This window comes from Cucurbita pepo, chromosome 13 (genome assembly GCF_057944985.1).
Source record: "Cucurbita pepo subsp. pepo isolate OVF chromosome 13, ASM5794498v1, whole genome shotgun sequence".
In the NCBI taxonomy this organism is placed as follows: domain Eukaryota; kingdom Viridiplantae; phylum Streptophyta; class Magnoliopsida; order Cucurbitales; family Cucurbitaceae; genus Cucurbita; species Cucurbita pepo.
Genome location: NC_141810.1, coordinates 12,768,229 through 12,785,580, shown reverse-complemented (window position 1 = coordinate 12,785,580; position 17,352 = coordinate 12,768,229). Strand labels below are relative to the sequence as shown.

At 35.7% G+C, this 17,352-nt stretch overlaps 3 protein-coding genes across 6 annotated transcripts; 1 reads left to right on the top strand and 2 right to left on the bottom strand.

Annotated features, from left to right (window-relative positions):
* The first annotated feature begins 502 nt into the window (after positions 1–502).
* On the top strand, positions 503–6,697 carry LOC111808261 (histone acetyltransferase of the MYST family 1-like). The gene is made up of 9 exons (XM_023694143.2): positions 503–916; positions 1,306–1,394; positions 1,560–1,619; positions 1,945–2,154; positions 2,963–3,031; positions 3,309–3,470; positions 5,691–5,784; positions 6,014–6,156; positions 6,332–6,697. The coding sequence occupies exons 1-9, from the start codon at positions 598–600 to the stop codon at positions 6,533–6,535; spliced, it is 1,350 nt and encodes a 449-aa protein (XP_023549911.1). The 5' UTR covers positions 503–597; the 3' UTR covers positions 6,536–6,697.
* A 782-nt stretch (positions 6,698–7,479) lies between these two features.
* Positions 7,480–8,651, bottom strand: LOC111808263 (uncharacterized). Its single transcript, XM_023694145.2, has one exon. It carries the CDS (start codon positions 8,314–8,316, stop codon positions 7,648–7,650), a length of 669 nt encoding a protein of 222 aa, XP_023549913.2. The 5' UTR covers positions 8,317–8,651; the 3' UTR covers positions 7,480–7,647.
* Positions 8,652–12,809: 4,158 nt separating this feature from the next.
* Positions 12,810–17,350, bottom strand: LOC111808260 (vacuolar protein sorting-associated protein 9A). Of its 4 annotated transcripts, none has more exons than XM_023694140.2 (6): positions 17,106–17,350; positions 15,937–16,084; positions 15,326–15,496; positions 14,300–14,479; positions 13,173–13,996; positions 12,810–13,077 (listed from the first exon to the last, which is right to left on the bottom strand). In XM_023694140.2, the coding sequence occupies exons 1-5, from the start codon at positions 17,195–17,197 to the stop codon at positions 13,214–13,216; spliced, it is 1,374 nt and encodes a 457-aa protein (XP_023549908.2). In that variant the 5' UTR covers positions 17,198–17,350; the 3' UTR covers positions 12,810–13,077; positions 13,173–13,213. The 4 variants fall into 4 exon arrangements, with proteins under 4 accessions (XP_023549908.2, XP_023549909.2, XP_023549907.2 ...); XM_023694141.2 differs by having other exon boundaries at positions 12,810–13,064; XM_023694139.2 differs by having other exon boundaries at positions 13,218–13,996.
* Between the last annotated feature and the right edge of the window lie 2 nt (positions 17,351–17,352).

The window sequence follows — 17,352 nt, the reverse complement described above, 5'->3', positions numbered from 1 at the left end:
CGTTATATAAGAATAAATTATGAGACATTGATGTTCAAGTAGCTTCTGACCTCTGTAATTTTATTTTATTTAATCATTATACTAATATTGATTTAGATCATTTTTGTTGGAATTGGCTATTTAAATCAAATTTTACGTAATTTTTTAATCTTGGAAAGTAATATACATATAATAAGGGATTTTTTTTTTATACATATAAAAACTAAAAAGGGAAAAAAAGTGAAGAATCTATTTATTTTCTTAAATTTCGAATAAATTAAAATCCTAAATTAATAAAATGGTATTCATTAAAATAATTAACTGCTACTAATTAATGAATTTAGACCGATGGTTATTTATTGGGAATGGAATTTCATTTAAAGTCAACTAAAATATACTTAAATGAAATTACTATTTTTCAAAAAATGTAAAAAAAAAATAATAATAAATGATATCGATTCTTAATGTTCAGAGAAAATAATAATAAATAAATGAATAAATTATAAACTACGAAGGAGAATTTTTTTATTGAAAGAAAATTTAAAATTGAGAAACAAGCCGCGGGTGTCTGCGACGGTTACCGCGCTCTGCCTCTGCATACGAAACTGCAAGCTCGCGATGGGCTCGATAGACGTCCAATCAACCAATCCTGAAAATGGATCCGACGCCGGCGTTTCTGGTGATGGTCGTCAAAAGCCAGTTTCCGCCGACGGTATGAACCAGACATCTAACGAACCAGAAGGAACGGCGCCCGAGAAGCCTAAAGAATTGGGGCCGACGAAGAAGCGTTTGTCCTCCATGCTTCCTCTTGATGTCGGCACCCGCGTCATGTGCCGCTGGAGGGACGGGAAGTACCATCCCGTTAAGGTTATTGAACGTCGGAAGTTGCAAGGAACTGGTTTTAGTGATTACGAATACTATGTCCATTACACCGAGTGTAAGCTACTCATCTGACGTTTGAATTAGTATGTGGTATTTGTTTTACGTGGTGGAAGAATCAAGCTGGAATGAGAAACAAGAGTTGAATTCTTTTTTTTTTTTTTTTTTTTGGTCCCTAAATTTGTTTGATGTTCTGTTTAGGTTTTCTTTAGGGGGGTGAATTAGGGCTTATTCAAATTTGGTCAATTTTGGGAGTATGACCTTTGGATTGAGTGAGACAATTAGCTCTTGCAGCAATGGGATTTTACTTTTTCGTTCATGTAACGGTTAATTGATAAATCACATGGGTGCTATTTTCTGTTAACCCTAGTGTTCGTTGATAAGTTGATTAGTCTCTTCTATGTGGAGTTTGGAGTTTTCTCTCTCCTTATCTGGATTTTGTGACAGTCAATAGGAGACTTGATGAGTGGGTGAAGCTTGATCAACTTGATCTTGATTCAGTTGAGACGGTTGTTGATGAGAAAGTGGAGGACAAGGTAATTTTTCTTTTTTTCCTTCCACCTTCATTTTTTAAAATTCAATCAGTCCACTTCTGAAGGATGGAAATATTTAAGGTTATCCCGGGGCATGAGTTGGTCCTATTGGAAGCCATGTTTTACTTGTAAGTATTTAATATGATGGTCTTATTCCGGCACTTGAAGGTAACAGGATTGAAGATGACCCGACACCAGAAGCGGAAGATTGACGAAACCCATGTTGAGGTATGCATTCTTTAAGGATGCACATAGCCCTTTTTTCGAGAACCTTTATATAATGGCATAAACAAATAATTGATTAGTTGTCCTTTATAAAATACAATACTACACGGGTGTTTTCCAGCAGTAGGTAAAAGAATTACTTCTAAAATGTACCAGGTGTAAGGGCAAGCGTGACACTCTCTTGTTAATAGGAGGTAATTCTGTCAGATAGTGCATTAAAAAAGGTTGATATTTTCCATTTAGAAGTTGTGATATCAATTTGGAGTGTCTAAACAAAATTCCCTGCCCTCATTATGAAATGTGTTCTTATCTATTTTCAATTTTATAGGGCCATGAGGAACTCGATGCTGCCAGCTTGAGGGAGCATGAAGAATTTACAAAAGTGAAAAATATTGCAACAATTGAACTTGGAAGATATGAGATTGAAACATGGTATTTCTCCCCCTTTCCACCAGAGTACAACGACACCACCAAGCTTTATTTTTGTGAGTTTTGTCTCAATTTCATGAAACGCAAAGAACAGCTCCAGAGACATATGGTGAGATATGCTCCATCCCGTCTTTTGTTGTTTATGAATGAGATTAGGCCATAGGAGTAAATAGATTTTTTAACTTTTGTTTGGGAGCATAAAATCGAGCTGGTGCTGCTTGCTGCTCAGTTTTGGGAATATGAATTTTCTTTTAATCTTCATGGAGTTGTGTTCAAAGTACATCTTTTTGTAATTTCATTTTTGGACCTTATTTTGGTTTAATGTCCGACTGGCTGGGTGCATTTATTTGCTCAGTTATGCTATAATGAAATAGTGGATGTTAAAAGAGTCGTTGAACATATGTTGCTATTGGTCTTACTTCCTTCTTGATGGCTGCATCTTCCCTATAATAATGTAGGAAATGTTGCCTATGTTTGAACATCTCAGCGAATGATTTTACCCATGCCTAGTTATAGATGCCAGCATTATGATAGATTGATTGTTGATGTGCGATAGCCTGACTTTAGGATTCATATATTCGTTTTATGGGAAAAAGACTAGCCAACTTTTTCTTTTTCATGTTCAGCCAACAATATATACGTATCTTTATTGTTTCAGCTATCAACTTATATATGGTGATTCAATGACCATCCTTATTCCAATATTGAAATCCCTTTATTTTCTGTTTTTATATATGAACAAGTTTTTGGAAAGGAAATAAGATGTATTTTCTTCTTGTAATGGCCCAATTGGGATCGAATAAAGTTGAATGCACTTTCTTGAATTAGTTGAATTTACACGTTTCATTATCATCAGTCCTTTGTACTTGCTAAGTATGAACAACCCGTCTTTAAGTTATGTGCTTTTGTCCATGTAGAGGAAGTGTGATCTGAAGCATCCTCCTGGTGATGAAATATATCGATGTGGTACTTTGTCAATGTTTGAGGTATGGTGTTGATTAGGCTTTCAATCTTTTGGCTTGTTCATGCTGCAGTTGTACCTCACGTTATTTTATTATCTCGTTTTTCGTCAAAATTCCTTTTTTTCTTCTAATTTTTGGACTAAAAATAGTTGCCACAGTGGGAATTTCTACTGTATTCTAACATTTCAAGCAAGTTTGACATCTCTACTCACGTTGTGTGAAACTCTGTTTTAAATTATTATTAAATTGATACTTTCATTATCCTTCTTTTTTTTCTTTTTTTTTTTTTTTTTTGAAACAGGTCGACGGAAAGAAGAACAAGGTTTATGGGCAGAATCTCTGTTACTTGGCGAAGTTATTTCTTGACCACAAGACCCTCTACTATGATGTAGACCTTTTTCTGTTTTATGTCCTGTGTGAGTGTGATGATCGAGGGTGTCACATGGTTGGATATTTTTCAAAGGTAATTTTGGTTCGATATAACTTCTGTTGTTGTTGGAAGAAAACACTATCGTTTGCCAAAAGAAGATTGATAGAGACTTAAAACTCTTGAATGAATATGAAAAGGCGTATAATCATGAAAATTTTTGGACCGGGAGATCCATATAAGAGCTAGAGAAATTATAAAATGTACCGATCAAGGGAAGAACTTTGTCTTAGGGTTAAATTGTTGCCTCCCTCTTATTTATGGCTCCCTTGGGAGGGAATCCAGAGAGTAAGTCCTTCTAGAGGCCTATCCTTGAGAACTTTCCGAAGTGTTGCCTACATGGAAAAGTTATTTTTCTCTAAGGGGGAAACTTGCTCCCATTAGGCAGTGCTGAGTATGATTCCCAGTAATTATATGTCCCTTTTTAGAATTCTAGTCTCCGTGAGTATGAATCTCTAGAGGGTCATGAGGAATTTCTTGTCGGAAGGATCTGAGGAGGGGAGAGGCTCACACTAGGTTAAGTGGGAGGTGGTTGTGAAATCTGATGAGATGGGTGGATTAGGTATGAGGAGTTGCAATTATTTAACGTGGCTTTCTTGGTTAAATGATTACGATGATTCTTCATGGACTTGAAGGTGTTGTGGTATAACGTGATTCTGAGTGGACATGGCCCTCACCTTTTAAGTGGGTTGGGAGTGGTAACTCTAGCAGCCCTAGCTAAATTTTTGGGAAAGCTATTTCCTTTGGATTTCATACTTGCTTGAGCATGGGGAAGGCTCAAAAGTCTATTTTTTGGGAGGATGATTAGGAGGGTGATAAGGTGTTAAGTCTCTCTGAGTTTTTTTTTTTTTTTTTTTTTTCCCTCTCATTTTTATCAACTTTCAAATAAGAGGTTGCATTCGGGGGCTTCATCTTGCCTTCTTCATACTCTTATCTCCTTGATTCCTTATAGTTTTGATGACCTCTGCCTAACAGAAATGTGACTCACGTAAGGGGTCTACTTTCTCTTATTTGTGACCAATTGGTGATCCCTGGGAGAGAAGGATGTTAGATTCTGTCTACCCTTTCTCCCCTTCCGGCTGCCTTGAATTTTTTTGCTTTCTCCTCTCTCTGAGAACTAGAAAGTTCAAATTCCAAAGAAGGTTAAGGTTTTTGCATGACAAGTTTTACACTGGAGAGTTAATACCATGGATTGCATCCAAAAATAATCTTCCTACGTGTGGTTCCTGCAACAATGCATTCTTTGTATGAGCCTGAGGAGACTCTTGGTCGTTTGTTGTGTGATTTTTAGTTTGCTCTTTACCTTTGGGATCATTGGAAAAGGTCGTTGGGGGAATTTGGGGCTTGCATTAGGGTGTGGTGAGGTCTATGGTGGAGGTGCTACAAGATCATTCCTTGAAGGAGTTGGGCAAAGTGTTGTGACAAGCTAGTACAGTCTGGTGAGTATTTGGATCGAGAAAAACAACAAGAGAGGTGGAGAGATCGGGTGAGGACGTTTGGGAGGTGGCTAGGTTTAATGACTCCTTGTGGACGTCGGTCTTTAGACTCTTTTATAGATATTGGTATTGTTGTTTTGGATTGGAGTCTGTTTGTGTAATTAGGGTCAGACTTCCCTTTTTGGTTTTTTTTTTTTTTTTTGTATGCCCTCATATTCTTTTGCCTTCTGGTTGGTCTGAATATCATCTGCAAGTACTGAAATCCACTCTCTAGCTTCAAAATCAAGTTTGGTTCATTCCTTGGCTGTTCTGATCTGTTTGGCTATTGGGGATATATTTGGGGAATTTTGAGCTAATTGCCTCATTGAAGACCCATTGTATCTTTCCAAAGCAAGTCTTGCCATTCCTCACCTTCAAGGTATAAGCAACAGAAAGGTCGGCTTGTCCTTTTTTCAGTTTTGGTCGAGTTTGCAGGGTATAATATTATGTAGTAGGATTACATGACCATACTTTTTTATAGGGAAAAGGCGACAAGTAATTTTTGTTTGAAATCAATTTATCTACTATGCAATATTTCTGATCCATGCTTTAGTAGTTTGTTTTCCCCCTTTGGAGGGCTAGTGAGGGTTTAGTGCCAACACTGAGTGGTATAAAACGGAGTGAAAACTTGTGTCATGCGGATGATGAAATGTAAGATGGATTTACAATAAATTGCTTTAGAACTTATAAGCTGGAAGCAAGTTCAGAACTTCTCATACCTTTCAAGTGTTTGAAATCAAACTGGATTGTTCTTTTTTTACTATTATCTGTCGGTGTGCAGGAAAAGCATTCAGAGGAATCCTATAATCTGGCATGCATTCTCACTCTTCCTCCTTATCAAAGGAAGGGTTATGGCAAGTTCTTAATAGCTTTTTGTAAGTTCACGTGCATTAAACTGACTATTTTTTGGGCTAATTTTATCTGCTACTAGCAAGCTTGATGAGCTCTCTTCTCTAGCATTGAAAAGGACCAGTAGTTTTTTGTTTGCGTGATTTACTTAAGTTTAATTTGTTATTTTAGTTCAACAGTTCACCCTTTTTTTTTCTGTTGTCTCACCTTTGTTTTTAACGGAGGTTTTGATCTTTTGTGAAACTGAGAGATCAGCTTATGAACTCTCCAAGAAGGAAGGTAAAGTTGGGACTCCTGAAAGACCTCTTTCTGACCTTGGATTGGTGAGCTACAGAGGGTACTGGACCAGAGTTCTTTTAGACATCTTGAAAAAGCACAAGGCCAATATCTCTATCAAGGTTTTCATTTCTGTTGCTTGATGTCTTTGATGAAATTTAACATATTCCACTGAGGTTGCGTTGTTCCTCAAAATTTATTTTAATTGCTATTGAAACAACAAATAATTTTAGAATGTACTACGAGTCATAAGATTCGTACCTAAGACATGGCGCATTGGTCATCCCTTAATGACAGGAGCTAAGTGACATGACAGCTATCAAAGCCGAAGATATTTTGAACACACTTCAGAGCCTGGAGTTGATTCAATACAGGAAAGGGCAGCATGTTATATGTGCTGACCCCAAGGTGCTGGATCGTCATCTCAAAGCTGCTGGTCGTGGGGGCCTAGAGGTCGATGTTAGCAAATTGATCTGGACTCCATACAGAGAACAGAGTTGACTCATTATTAAATTTGACGGTAACCTAACTCTGTATGTACAATAATAGTGTAGAACTTCAGTACATAGCATTAGCGCTGCCATTTCTATCTGATGAATGTAAGCCTGGACAATCAAATATCATTGAAATGACAAATGGTATAAATAGTCTTGTACATTACTAGTTGCTGACTATTTCTTGAAGAATTCAGTGTGTGACCCTTGACATTCACATTTTTTGAACTGGAAGTTTTGAAACTTGAATCAGGTGCTACATGGGAAGGTTATAAGATTAAAGATATCATTGTGTTTTCATTAACAAATAAAATGTAGTTGGGTATGACCATTTATAGTTGTTTATAGTTCAGGGCTCTCGAAATAATCCTAGACCATGAACGGTACGATTAAGTTGATGATAATCTTTCAGCAGTACATGAACTCTTTTTTAAATTAATGTTTTTCACATACATTAATTTGCTTAGACGTCAACTATTTGTTTTTATGATTTGATTGAGATTTGAAAATTAGACAAGAAATAACATCTTCATGTCCAGTAGCTCCCATGCTAGACGTGGCAAGTAGACAAGAAAGCTAAACAGCAGGAGCCCAAAAGAAAAGATGATCTTGCTTTTCCATGTCTTCATCCTCAAAAGAAAGAACCCTTTTTTGTTAAAGCAGGAAACGGAGCCCTTTCTGATTAAACTTTCTTGGGGAAAAGAAGCAGATTTCACTGCAGAAGACTGTCTGGTAAAAGTTCTGCTACCCTTTTCAAGTACATTACAATTGCAGGCGAGTTGTTCTAAGCTGTTCTGTCTCAATTTTTGTTTAAAATTATGAATAATCCAAATTGATTAACTTGTGCCCACTGTTTCATTTAGAACATGTTCGTCAATTTCTTCAGATCTGATGCAAATGTGTTGTTTGTTTTAGGAAGAGGATATGAGCAAGTAATTTAATACGAATATATCACACAAAATTGAAACTTGAAGAAAAATATATATGAACAGTGAGCTACAATCACAGTCTTTAGCTTCCTGTGATTGAGACAATCAAAACTAGAACGAAGAACAAGAGAACGGATCATTTACAGAACTCTCCGTTGAATCTATGATCGCCCATATCCAAGTTTTCTCTTCAAACACTCGTAATCTGAAGCCGATGCTTTGGAAGATGGGTTTGTTGAATCTGTAAGCTCTGTAATACAATGCCACCTGACCTCCTCTTCCAAAGATTCTCCATTTCCCCTCTTTCTTCTCCTGCCTTCTGCACTCGCCGGACCACCGGCAACGGCGGATCCAAATCCACAACGCTAAATGAATCACAATTCCCGTTTTCAGAAACACATTTCTTACCCGAAATTGCAGCATTTAAGGCCGGTCTTCTTCTGCTCCCACAACAGTTGACACCCGCCGTAGATATCGATGCGGCGGCAGCGGTAGACCTGGTGATGCTGGTTCCGGTGGTGGAGGGGGAAACCAAGAGATTTTTGCTGGAGAAAAATTTCTTCAGCTTGAAGTAACCTACATTGGCGTTGCTGCCTTTTTTGTTGCTGAGAACGGCGTTCTTGGTTGAAATCAAAATCCTGTGAGAAATCGGAAGGCCTGCAACTCTGTTATTCCGCTTAACTTGACCCATACATCCGATTCTCGGCGATAAAGGGTCGCCGGAAAAGGACTCTGTACGGGCCACATCGCATCTGGGCAGCCGGCCGTCTTTGATCGCCGGCTTAGAACAGAGCATCGGCAAGAACATGTTTTTCTGGCGAAATTTTTGTGGGTTGAAGCGATTGTATCTATCCCCCATTTCTAATTTCTGATTTCTTCACAAAAAAGGGGGAAAAAACAACGTACTGTAAGAGAAGACAGAGCTTGGTCCTTGATGTAAAACAATGGCTTCCAAGAGCTCCTCAGGCTCTGGTTTTCAGTAAACAGAGAGAGAGAGAGAGAGGGAGAGAGGGGTTTATTGGGAAGTTAATAAAAATGGTCAAATGGGAACCAAAATCTTGGCGGTGTAATCAAAATGAGCTGAAAATGGGTGGAACTTTGTCAAATATGAACACACGTTGATCAAGTCTTGGCTTTTGCTCATTTCTTTCTCTTTTGGGAAGTACTTAAAATATTCTACATGTAAATGTCCGGCTCTGAAATTTATATAATCTTTGAGGGTTATATGATAAAATGTCCATAGCGATAATCATGGCTTTAGCTCGATTATTACCATATGTCCAAATGTCATCATTAAAAGTCATCTTAAACTTTATTTTTAACCCTTGAAAGTTCGTTAAACCAATTAGCTAAGAAATGTTATTTGTCACCGTCGCACTTTTTTTAGTAGCCGCAGTAGGCTAAAAATTGTGCGACACTCATTCTAATCCAATGAGCAAGCTAGCTATGTCAAAATTGAATTTTGCGGACAATTTTAGTGTATGATCAAGCCTCGAGCTACGTTTTGAGAGAAAAAGTTTTAAAAAACGTGGGCGAGGAAATCAATGAAAACATGTAAACAATAGAGATTACAGTACTTAGTTCGAAAATATTTGATAACTACTTAATACATCTTGAGACGATTTAAGTCTATCCTGGCTAAACATGATTTTGTCAAATAGTTATACAATAAACTAAACTTGAGAAAGTAATATAACATGAAAGGAAGTAAAAGGGTTTGACATGATATGAGCATATGATCATGGACAACTCGACGTAAACGAACATGACTATGACATTCTCAACGAGGATTGAAGACGACCCAGTTATTCCAATATCGTGCTTATGACGTTGGTCTCCAATACTAATATCAACTTGTGACATGAGGGTCAAAGATTAGCAACAAAAAAAAAAAAGTAGGATAAGTCCAAAGAAGGGATTGGGATTGGGATTGGGATGATTGATTGGTGGTGTGTGGAAATTAGAATAAGTTTGAGGCAAAGTGAAGGAAGCATCTTTAATAATGAATGAGTGGCCCTCTCTCATTCCCTTTCTTCATCTTTTTATCTTTTACACAATCAATTCAATTCAATTCAATTCAAATCAAAGCAATTCAATTCACTTTGATTCATGCCAACTTCACACGCTATGCCCATTGCTTTGCTACAATCATGTGCCTTTGTCTCCTTCACTTCACATCTCACACCCAAACGCTAGATTCTTCGACCTTACTTTACTTTCAAATCTCGCGTATGGAGTGTCAGTCTTGTATTATAAAATTATTTTGTTCGTGGGTCATTTGTTGAATTCTCATGAAATGAGTATTTATCTAAATTCTAACATGTAACGATTTCAACCGTATCTTTGCCAAGAATCTAACCATATCTAACATGTAGATTTGTTTTTAAGTATTTAAGGATGTCAAGAATCTAGATCCTCTAGTAATTGGTATCTTCAAATATTCATTTTTGCTTGACATCAAATAAACTTGTGTTATTACGTCATATCTTTTTCGTCAAATATCTAGCTTTGTGATAAGTGTGTATCCTGTGTTATCGATATAGTTTGATCTTGAAATGATACAAATAAAAAAGTGAACGGAACAATGTAACAAACATGGATTGAATGTTTTTTTAAGTAAAATTATTTATGTATTCATAAATTGTGTTATAGAATATTAAACTCAGACATTTCATAAACATTTTAAAATCTATGAAACTAAAGTTCGTTATAACGTCGAAAACAAATGTCTGACAACTTAACACAGAAATTAGGATTTAAAAATTTTCACCCAGTTTTGGATCACTGTCACAATATTTTCTCAGATTTCAAACTCTATTATGTACGGTAACTAATACTTACTTTAAGTATAATTATTATTATTATTTCTACCCTAACTATTTGACTTGGTCTCATTGCTGACACGTATTTCATAGATTATTATAAAACATTTCAATTAAATTATGCATAAACTTATTTAATTATACAAATAAATTGTCTTATATTAAGCCGACTTGTTAATATATTTACATTTTATTTTATTTTGCCCCAATGTTTTAAAGATTTTTTTAATGCTTGTAAAAAATATAATGTAAAAAAGTCGTATACAAACATTTTATTAATAAATATTATCATTATTTAAATAGTATGCTTACAAATCCAAATATGTTAATAAATTAATAATCTAAATTATTATTATTTATTTTATAAAAAGACCTAATTGATAATTTTAATAGATGAAAAATAAAATTAATAATTTAAAAGAACAATTACGAAATTAAAATAACTTAAATTTTTTTGCTTTATCAATTGAATTTTCTAAAATATTTATTTAAAAGGTGACTATTAATTCGAATATGTATATGCACATATTTATTAGCTGGCCTGTTTGTCAGAAGTGGGCCCCTCGTCCTATATCCAGTAGCCACGTATACAGAATCCATACAGGTGGATGGTTCAGATTAATCACCGATCAACGGTAGGGTTGCTTGCCACATCAAGGGAAGAGCATATGTAGGTCACGTGTTACGCACGCGCATTTGGTATTCCAAACTAATTATTTGTCTTTTATTTTTTTATTTAATTATTATTTATAAGAAAATATTTATTATTTATTTGTTTTTTCTTTGACCATTTGTCAATAATCTTGAAACGATCCATTAGTTTTTCATTTCCATAAAAAAAAAAAAATAAAAAAAAATTAATTAATTAAAAAAATTAAAAAATAAAAGGAAAAAGGTCATTGTCTTCGCACTTTTAGAAATTTTTAAATGATAGGTCTCACGATATTTAATTTTGTTAAAAAATCAATTTATTATTAGATAAGAATTTAGGTCTAATGGAACTCCCATGTTAGAAACATAGAAGCTAGATAAAATGCTGGAAGAGAATAGGAAAAGGATAGAAAAAACTCAGCGACGATTAGCTAGAGAGCTGCAGCGGAAAGAAGAAGAACAATATCGTGGGCTTGAGTTGATTCAGAGACAAAGAGGAGGCAGCTCGGAGAACTAAGTTAGATGATAAGAGTTTGAGTTACATTTTGCTGGGAGTTAGTGAAGAGTCAAAAGCTTGTAAACTCTGTGATATAGAAGCGGCAGATGAAAATACTGTAGAGGAAAATATTTCCTCTGGCTGTTTGGTTGAAGCAAGCTCTCCTAGCTCGAATAAGGTGAGGGATAAGAGACCAGAAAATCAGAAAATATTTCCTCTGGCTGTTTGGTTGAAGCAAGCTCTCCTAGCTCGAATAAGGTGAGGAATAAGAGACCACCAGTCTGGATGAGCGACTATGCAATAGGAGAAGTCGTAACAAGAAAATAGGGAGACGTATATAAAGATAACGCCAAAAGAAAAAAGAGGGTGCGAGACAAAACAGACTTTCCTAATTGAAAAGACAGAAGGAAAATAGGAAGGCACATGTATGAAGATTGACCAATCAAGCACCCATTTTGTGCACTTCAATTATTAATGTTTTTGGTCCCAAAAATAATATTTTAAAAATGTAATAAAGTTTCAATAATAATAAATAATAATAAGTTAAAGGATAAGGCTAAATGTCCCTAAATTTTATAATCTATCTAAAAAAAATACATCATAATGCCTTAAAATTATCAAGAAAATCTCAAAAATATTTTTACCAATAGTTTTGGATGGAACCTTTTAGTGATTTATTTCAAAAATAACCTTAAATTTCCTTCAAGTTTAAAACCGTGTTAAAAAGTTCAAAAATAACCTTAACATTAGTACTATATTTGAAAATCCTAAAGCTTTTTAAAAAATTTAAGAATATTAATGAACTTCTTGAAAAATTAAGAGTATTTTTTTAACCTTTTTATTGAAATTTTTTAAAATTTAGAGGTGTTTTTTTAGGCAAACTACAAAGTTTAAGGGTATTTTCATTAATTTAGTCTAATGCCCGTCTCCTAAACCTGCATGTGTTATGGGCAATAGTCCTAGTTGTAAAGCACTAAGATAGAGATAGAGTTGTGTTGTTTTGGTAGCCTAAGCTGTAAATTTGAGAAACTTAGGTTGACTAAGAGATACATGAATATAATAATTAAGAATAAGGCAATGAAATACATACATTAATTGGTGCTTGTTGATTATGAACGTGTTAGGTGTGAGTTTTAATTTTTGACCTTCCCACTAATCTTATGGTTTGAATATAACAAAAGTAAACAGAGGTCACAATCAAAGGGAAAGAGAGGCTCCGTCTAAGAAACCACCACCTATTTACAATCAAATTTAATTGCATTTCCACACCTAACTAATCAGCAACCCCTGTTTTCATAATCTCACCACCGTCACACTAACCATTACACTCTCCTAACCTTAATTTTCAAAGACAAGAAGAAACCAAATAGCTATCAAGCGAGATCATAAGAATCGAACGTGTATTGATATAAAATTCTAAGTCTTTTCAATCTATAAATTTATCAATGAAATCGCTACAATGTGACAAGTGGAGGGAAAATAGAGAGACATACTTGTGGAAACAAGCCAGGAACAAATTGTCAGTCCGGTCGCCATTAGTTTGTCTTCGTGGGGGAGATCTGATTTCCTATCCACCGACAGGTCCAACATTAAGCTAAATTATTGTTGCTTTTCATTGCCATACTCCTCGTCATCTACCTAAGATCAGATCCTACAAATGAGATTTGCTCATTGCTGATGGACATAAAATTGAGGAAGCAAAACAAGATATAGCCAGACTGAAACAATTTGATTGATTGGCCTCACAGAAGTTGTTGGGGAGATGCTAGGATTGGGGCGTCTCGTCGTTACCTTGTCTCGTCGTTTTCTTCTCCGAACAGTGAGGTTCCATCTGAGCCATCAATTATCCTATGTGGCTCTCCGGCTGACTCATCATTTGATGTCACATCTCTAACATCTTCAAATTCTTTAAGAGACTCGTGATGAGGTTGGGAGTGTATTTCAGAATTTGACAAAGATGCAGATGCAGTTGTGAGATTCAGTCCTTTAGAAAGGGAAACGTACTTGAAAACAAGTTGTTTGTATTGACTCAGAAGCTCTTCTACGTCATTAAATGTAAGATCCCCAGCTTGGGCAAACAAATATGGATAATCTCGGAAGGCTTGCCTACCTCCTGTGTGATCATTTAAAAGAATAGCTGCTCCCTTATTCTCCAAATCTGAGAGGGATGGAACTTCCATTACTGTTGACTGATCCTTGGCATGTGATGCCTCAGTTCTGGGCTTTGCTACAGTGAACTTAGGTCTAACTGCAGGGCCAACACCAGCATTTGAAGCTTGAGAACTGGTTTCTACAGGTTCTGAATAAGGGACAACCCCTTCATCCAAGTTACTTTTGTTAGAAAGGGCTTGAACATCACTAGAGAGCCCAGATAGGAGTGCTCGAGCAGATTCCATGTTTTTTCCAAACTCAGTTTCTTCCATTGAGAGGGCATTTGCATCAATGTTTGAGATAAAGGACTCGGCAGAGAGTATATTTGTGAAAAAATATGCTGCTTCCCCAGTTAATCGGGATTGTCCCCTGTATCGTTGTATATACAATAAATTTGAGTGCAGTTGTGGAGGGTTTGCCTACAAGAAATTGTGCATGAAAAACACATTTATGACACATGGTGCAAAAATTTCTACATTTTATACTACAATAGCTATGCTTTAATATAAGAAACAAACAATTATGTGGAGTGTTTACCACCAACTTTCCAGAGTAATGCCAAATAGAGAGGCCTGGAGTTTGTTGGTGATATTCTATAAGGAAACACCATGCTATCAAATGCTGACATGTAACAATACATGCAATAGCGCGGAAAGTGCTTCATAAGTAATGACATCATTGGATATGAAAAACTGACGTTAAGCAATCATATTACACATTACCTTTATGATAACATAAATGAGGACGGGAAGGAATTCATCAGCCCCCGGAGGATTCTCATTTGAAGCAATAGAAGCATTAAGTAGCAGGTTACTGATGACCTTACAACAACTGAGAAGACACACAAGCTTGTCTCTTGGAGCTTTGTGCATGTTAATCTTCAGGAGTTCTTTCTGAGCAAGCTGTCAAAAAAAAACATTAACATGTAGGTGAAACTTGTATTAATGATCTGTAAAGATTCAGATTGTGGAAAATTCCACATAATAAAATGTGAGGTACGACCTAATTCAAGAAAATAAAAATGTTTCAGATAGAAAAAACAAGATGTGTTGAAAACAAACATTGAATTAAATAAATTCTTTAATCAGAATTGAGAGTAAGAACCAGCCCGAGGGGAAGAAACTTCGTTCATATTTCCATAACAAGTACGCCTCCAAAAGTTATGTGTTTCATTGTCTTTCATTGTCTTTCCGAGGGGAAGAAACCAGCCCGAGGGGAAGTTATGTGTTTCATTAACTATAGAGAATCGTCCAGAACATAGGGGGATTCCATAATCATTCAAAGTGAATATACATTACATTTTAATGCTTGTTTTGTGTCCTCAACTTATTTTCTTTCTATAGATAGGCATCAGCTGATTTGAGAATTGGTTGTCTAGCAATTCCATCTACACTTTGGCATTACCAAGAATAGAAAGCAACAAAGCTTTAGAAAGATTATTTGTGAGACATATTTTTAATATATACTTGAATGTTCGAATAAAAAAATGCATACGTTTCATAGATGATAAGCTAAGGGAGAGATGATATTCCTCAGATTTCAGTTAAATTTGCTGGACAAAGTATCAATTAACTTCCTGATTTAAACTCATGAGAAATTCTTAAAAATGCTGCCAAAATGTATCAGAAGAACTAACTTAAAAGTATGATTTTTGCCCAAACAAATAATCATCAGGATCTAAAGTTCAAGAGAGGAGATGATTACTGCAAAAATTACATGAAGATCACTTGACTTTGACCTTTACTCACCAACCATGATGTTTCATTTTGGAAATTTGGTTTGATATCCAAATTTTCTGGCCTAATAAACTGTTGAATCAGTGCCATTTTTTCAGAAAGTTGTTCGTCTCTTTTGACATCATCTGCAAATGAAGCAAATACTCGAGAAAATAACTTTGTCATGACATACTTCTCCAATCCCTGTATTCAATAGACGGGGGTGCATTAGAAAAGAGAATAGAGGTTAAAAATAACAAATATCACTGAAGCAGCAAATACTCTAGATGTAAAGCGTGTGCTATTGCAAATTTACATGATATATGATCCATTCAGGAAGATTTCTCAAAAAATGTGCACCAAGATAAAAGAACTTGGTTCTTTTATATCAATAATTATATTAATTACGTTAAATATATGAGGACAGGAACAGTATGTGTCTAACTCATTTTAAAGTAGGCTTGTTTTACTTCTAATTTAACAGTATCAAATGTCCTACACATTATATTTTAAAACTTTAGTCTCTTCGTCCAGATCTTTTACCCACTGAAAATTAATTATTCGGCTCATTCTCATTATTGAGGTGAAAAACAAATCATCACTAATTATAAAGATTTACACATGCTCAAAAGTAGTGAACTTACCTCACCAGCACTTTCCAGTTCTTCTTCCGAGCAACCAGACCAAAGCGGATGAGCTCTGAAAGATCCCTCCATTTTGGTAAAGAATTCTTGGACGGAAGCACTATCCCTTTCAGGGTCAGGAGCATTATTTGAAAATGACACAATAAAGCTGCCAGTATAAAGTGCTCAGTCAAAACTTTAGGCACATATATATTACTGTCCAAACTCAACATTCAATGTCCTCTAACTTGCTAAAGACTTGTCTCTAGAGACAAAATAATCAACGCTAGTAATCACTGGCAGACTCTTTCAATATAAGGTAACAAAACAATATCGATCTGAAACTCGACAAACTGAAGCACGCTCATAGATATATACACATCTATGCACGTATACATTCTATCGGGCGTAGAATCTTCTCAACCCCCAGTGTATACCGAAGTTTGAGACTGAAATTGCCTGAACACCGGAGTACAGAGGATTAGGCAGCCACTTAAGGTATTATACTATCTCAAATAGGTGATATTAAAGGGTCTTCAACTAATATCCAATGCCTTTACTATTATGTCCCCCTCTTGAAGTTTGTCTTGTACATAACGCTAAACCTAAACTCTGTCACTAGGTACTAACTACAAGTTCTTGTCCATCAGAGACTGGCAAATGTTATTACTACCAGAGTATGCGATCGGAGTTCCCATTAATGAGAGTGATTTTCTCCTTCTAGAAGGTAATGATGAGATTGGTTTTAGCTTTCATGGTCAGGAATTTGAATCTACAAGAACGGACGGCAACTAAAACCAAAGGCTCAAATGAGGAGATTCGTCTCTAGCGACAACTTCATCAAATTAAGTAATTAGAACTAAATGTCAAGATAACATCATCAACTAGAAAGTCACATTAAGCACTGAATTCAGCTTGCACAACTATACTACTTCAGAAGTCGAATTAAATTCTTTCATTGATAACTACGGGAACTTTTAATTAAAACATGCTTAAAGAAAACAAACAGCCGAATTAGCAAGAAACTCGAGGACCAGACAAAGGTGAGAGAAAATGAATAATGAGCAAGCATTGTAATTAACGTGAAAAGAAACCAGATGAAATTTGAAGGAAAGATCACAATAACATTAATTGAAGTCAATTAATATCCTACAGTTTGCACATATCATTGGAATGGAAAGCAAATTAACCTCTTAATGGATTTGACGAAATCCGAGGCTGTTGGTCGACGCATGCGCTCAAGAAAGTCGTGTAAACCCAAAAAGACGTCGGCGTTCTCCATTCCGCACGGGACGTCTCAAAATCTTGTGCAAAATTCTCGATCCTTCCCTTCTGATCGAAGACCTCTGAGCTCGAAAATGTCTGGGAGCACGACGAACAGTGAATTGATGTAAAATTCTTAGCTCGATGACGATGGCTAAGCAGACACCTCCTCGC

Coding starts and splice junctions, on each gene's coding strand:
- LOC111808263 (XM_023694145.2), bottom strand. CDS start 8,316: ATGGGGGATAGATACAATCGCTTCAACCCACAAAAATTTCGCCAGAAA.
- LOC111808260 (XM_023694139.2), bottom strand. CDS start 17,197: ATGGAGAACGCCGACGTCTTTTTGGGTTTACACGACTTTCTTGAGCGC. Junction 14,480..15,325: donor AAAATGAAACATCATGGTTG/GTGAGTAAAGGT, acceptor TTTTTTTGACAG/CTTGCTCAGAAAGAACTCCT. Junction 13,997..14,299: donor TCATTTATGTTATCATAAAG/GTAATGTGTAAT, acceptor AATTTCTTGTAG/GCAAACCCTCCACAACTGCA.
- LOC111808261 (XM_023694143.2), top strand. CDS start 598: ATGGGCTCGATAGACGTCCAATCAACCAATCCTGAAAATGGATCCGAC. Junction 3,032..3,308: donor GTACTTTGTCAATGTTTGAG/GTATGGTGTTGA, acceptor TTTTTGAAACAG/GTCGACGGAAAGAAGAACAA. Junction 3,471..5,690: donor TGGTTGGATATTTTTCAAAG/GTAATTTTGGTT, acceptor GTCGGTGTGCAG/GAAAAGCATTCAGAGGAATC.